Genomic DNA, 3,918 nt, shown 5'->3' with positions numbered 1-3,918 from the left:
TGACTGTAGCTGGTGAGTTTGATGAATGTTTTAGTGGGGGGTTTAACATACATGAAGTTGGCAGGCCGGCTGTTGGGTAAGGGGGCGAGTGTAGCTGGAGGTGGTGGTGTAGGTGGGATGCAGTTGGGGTAGAAGCAGCTGTAGACCCCCAAATTCACATCAGAGTCAACCATGGAGCGGTCGACGGTGTCCCGACGCCTGCGTTGGCTGGTCTTCCCAGACACTGCAGATACAGAACAGTGTCAAATGAATAAAGACGCACACACTGCTGAACGTGTGATTAGTGGTAAATAAACAAGATGATAAAATAAAAATTCCAGTTATGAGGCAAACAGCCACCAAAATACAAAAAAACTTGAAATCCAGTGGCTTATTGTGATGTAAGATATGGACTTAGACCAATAACAAAAGTGAAAATGAAAATAATGGCAATATTTAGACAGGTTCAACTAGTGTTTATGCTCATTAATAGAACATTATGCTGAGTATAATGTATGAGCTATAACAGTAGTCATCCTTATATTTTTTTGGTGAACAGTGAAACACATCATCACATTCAAGCAACCCAGGGTGACACTTGTTTTGTTTGACCGACACCTCCAAACCCAAATATATTCAATTTACAACAATATTAAATCCCATAAAACAGTAAACTCTTATATTTGCTTTTCTGCTTTATTTTAAACTCAAATGATTAATCAATCATCAATATTTGCATTACGATCAATAGATCTTTGTTAAAGTGTGTCTAACCGATGTAGTAGAGGTTGTTGGAGCTCTTGTTGAAGTACCAGTCTCCGTTCTTGTTATTGCTGAAGGTCAGCGGTGTCGATGAGCCATTCCTGTCATCGATGATGCGAAATCTGTCTGGACTCTGGGTGAAGTTGTGGTTGATGATCACATATTGATCCGGCTGTGTGAAGGGAAGAAGTACGGGCAAAAACACATCAGTGTAAAAAGGCATGAAGATTATTTGCTTACATTAATATCATGTTAAGGATCTTCCATGTACCTTGAAGCCGTAGAATCTTGCAGTAAAACTGATGTTGGTGATCTGGTCCACATTTTTAAAGTACCAGTTGTACGTTTGTCTAGAAGGCAGTAAGGCCATCCAGCCAAGATTATGAGTCATTGTCTTCTCCAAAAATGGAATCACACTGGTGCCTGTAATAGTGAGTTTAAAAACAACACTTTAAATAATAAAAATAACAGACAAAACAGTCTAATATTACAGCAGGTACAATTATAAATCTTAATATACACACACACAGACATTTAGAACTGGTCATTAATGTACATTATTTGTCAAATTCTATAAAGACATTTTATTTTATTACAACTGTTTTGCTATATTGCTTTTCATTAAAGTAATGTATACATATTTTGTGGCAATTGTAATATCTATATGACTCTGTGATCTGTAATCCTTTCAATACGTGGGTGCCAGAATTTGGAACATCTTTTCAGATGATGTGAAATATGTTAACTTTTACAGTTTAACTGTAAAATATTTTTATCAAGTTTAATTTTGTTTACCACATGTCCTGCAAATTTAGGCTTTGCTTAGATAGTGCTGACACGTCTGAAATTTATTCAGTTAATCATCTCCTCGCAGACCTACCATCCCTGACTTCGGCCTCTGCTCCCACCTCCCTGCCTGGATGCCTGCTACTCTGCCTCACGCCCTGCTTCACTCCAGCCTCTAGCTCACTCTGCTTTCCCCTGGAAATCCCTCTGGATTATGTAATAGTTTGGATTGAATTTTTTTTCTTTTATGTTTTTCTTCTTTTGTTGCCATCAGCATTTTGTGACAGAGATCTACTGTGACTATTCCAATTAAGTCCAACTAATCACAAGGAGAGGTCACTGACGATTGCAGATACTGCTTCTTCAAAAACAAACAGACATTTCAAAGTTGTAAGTCTATGTGTTTTAGTACCATATGAGTTGGTTAAGATGACATCCTTGCCAAGCAACGAGCTCGGTGATGGATTGTTGAACCCCAAACGATGGAAGTTGACGGTGTGGTCGCACACAGCGCCGGGGAAACCCACACTCCATTCAGCCCTCTGCGAACAGTGAGCAGGGTCCAGTAAGGGGCTCACAGGCACAACTTTATGGTTGATGTTTCCTGAAAACAACGTAACATAGTTAACACAGAGTCACATACACTGTCTGAAAATCCTTAATCCGCCACTGAAAATAGTCCCCAACAAATGCACTATTCATTTCTGTTTGATTAATGTTTGCTAAAAACTAGGGTGCCTAGTTGTTTATGACATAACTGAGTATTTTACAAAAATGACACTGAAAAATTTTTATACTGTTTTTTGTAACAGATTTACATCTTCAGAATTTACCAATACACTAAATCCAATGTCACTAATAGTCACTATAACCGATAAATTATTGAGAATCATTTAGTTTTGACACAGCATTTTTAGCATTTAGCTTTTTTAGCATTCATGGCTCTGGTTCAGTGGTCCAGGAAACTCGATAGACAAATTACATGTGTTGTAAATCATCTCATGCTATTCAGCCAATTAAATCTGTGCATTCCAATAAGCATTGTTACAGACAGGGAGAGAAAAGACTAAAAAGAAAATAAATTTCACTTGACTTTTAATCAAGAATGGATAGATTATTACAAGTTCATTCTTTCCACCGGTCATTTGTTCTGAGAAAATACTGTCCCAGCTGGCAGGACAAACCAGAGCTCACTTTTCTGACTGAACAAGAGACAGCGGGAAAGTAGTGTAGCGAAGGGAAAGGAAAAGAAGAGGAGGTGTTAAAGCTATGTTGAGATTGTTTATTGTAAAATTGGTTAAGGCTTAAGATGTGAAATAGAATTCAAAAAAAAGAAAAAGGGAAATTTTTTGAATACCCCTGGGCTAAGGCCTCAGTCCACAGACACAGTAGGGAGGTATTGTTGACTTTGGCATTTTCATAGGATTTGTTAACAATAGGAAAAGCTTGATAGAATGAGGGTCTGATTAAAGATGTAGTTTGGAATAATAACACAACTTTAATTGACAGACTGAACATTAATGTAACTAAATGAGGGATTACAACAAACAAGTGAACAGTAAGAGACTAAAGACTGAGTACCTGTGAGGGAGCCATCACTGTCCACCAGTTGTACCTCATGCTCCCACCTGAAGCCAGCCTTGTTTGGCGAGTTGATGTACTGGACTCCACTAAACTTGACAGCCCAGCCACCACACCGGTCCACACACGTCCCAATGATTGAGGCTAACCCGATGGCTGTGCAAGAGCTATGGTTGAAGTTGATGAACTTGGTGTTAAGGACACTGAGGCCATCATCCAATGGCACAATGATGCCTCTTTGCGTGCAGTAGTCATCTCCCAGTCCGAGCTCGTCCACATGGCCCACAATGGTGCTGTTGGACATTGTTGCCCCTCCAACCTCTCCAAAGCCGCTCACGGCCCACTGCAGGATACGCTTGGCTTCAATGCCGGCTTTCTCATTGTTGACCATGATGAAGCTGTTGAACTGCACAGCGCCTACGTTGACCCACTCAGCACCTTTCTCGCAGTTCCAAGTGATGAGTGAGTTGAAGACAGCTGGCTTGGGGGTATTGGAATAGCAGGCGCCGTCCTTCATGGGGAAATATTCTGGGAAGATCCAAAGGCCGAACCAGCCCTGAGAGTGCACAGTGTTGTTGTAAAATTCACCGATGGGAACCCTATTCTGACAGATGTTTGGATCGTAGGATGAGCCATCGGGGTGCTGGTGCATGCGGTACCAGAAGCCGAAGTGGGTGCCCCCCGCGGCGGCGTTGTGGCGGATGATGTTGTTGGGATTGGTGACCCAGAAGGCGGCGGGAGTGACATCGTCGTTCAGCAGGCTGGTGCTTTGTTTGACAAACACAGCCAGGTTGTACTGCAGGATGTTCT

At 41.1% G+C, this 3,918-nt stretch overlaps 1 protein-coding gene across 1 annotated transcript in view; it reads right to left on the bottom strand.

The window, feature by feature from the left end:
• The window catches only part of LOC123966683 (fibrocystin-L-like), a gene marked incomplete at its 3' end in the record, with an annotated part of 20,800 nt that extends 16,912 nt beyond the window's left edge, over window positions 1–3,888 (bottom strand). The window contains exons 1-5 of the mRNA XM_046042819.1: window positions 3,109–3,888; window positions 1,940–2,131; window positions 1,013–1,164; window positions 754–913; window positions 52–223 (exon numbers count right to left, since the gene is read on the bottom strand). Of these exons, the coding sequence (XP_045898775.1) occupies window positions 52–223; window positions 754–913; window positions 1,013–1,164; window positions 1,940–2,131; window positions 3,109–3,760 (1,328 nt within the window). The remainder of the gene's footprint in view (window positions 1–51; window positions 224–753; window positions 914–1,012; window positions 1,165–1,939; window positions 2,132–3,108) is intronic.
• Between the last annotated feature and the right edge of the window lie 30 nt (window positions 3,889–3,918).

Source organism: Micropterus dolomieu, unplaced genomic scaffold, assembly GCF_021292245.1.
Source record: "Micropterus dolomieu isolate WLL.071019.BEF.003 ecotype Adirondacks unplaced genomic scaffold, ASM2129224v1 contig_13990, whole genome shotgun sequence".
Taxonomy (NCBI): domain Eukaryota; kingdom Metazoa; phylum Chordata; class Actinopteri; order Centrarchiformes; family Centrarchidae; genus Micropterus; species Micropterus dolomieu.
The sequence above is the reverse complement of the archived record's forward strand: the minus strand, read 5'-3'. Positions and strand labels throughout refer to the sequence as shown.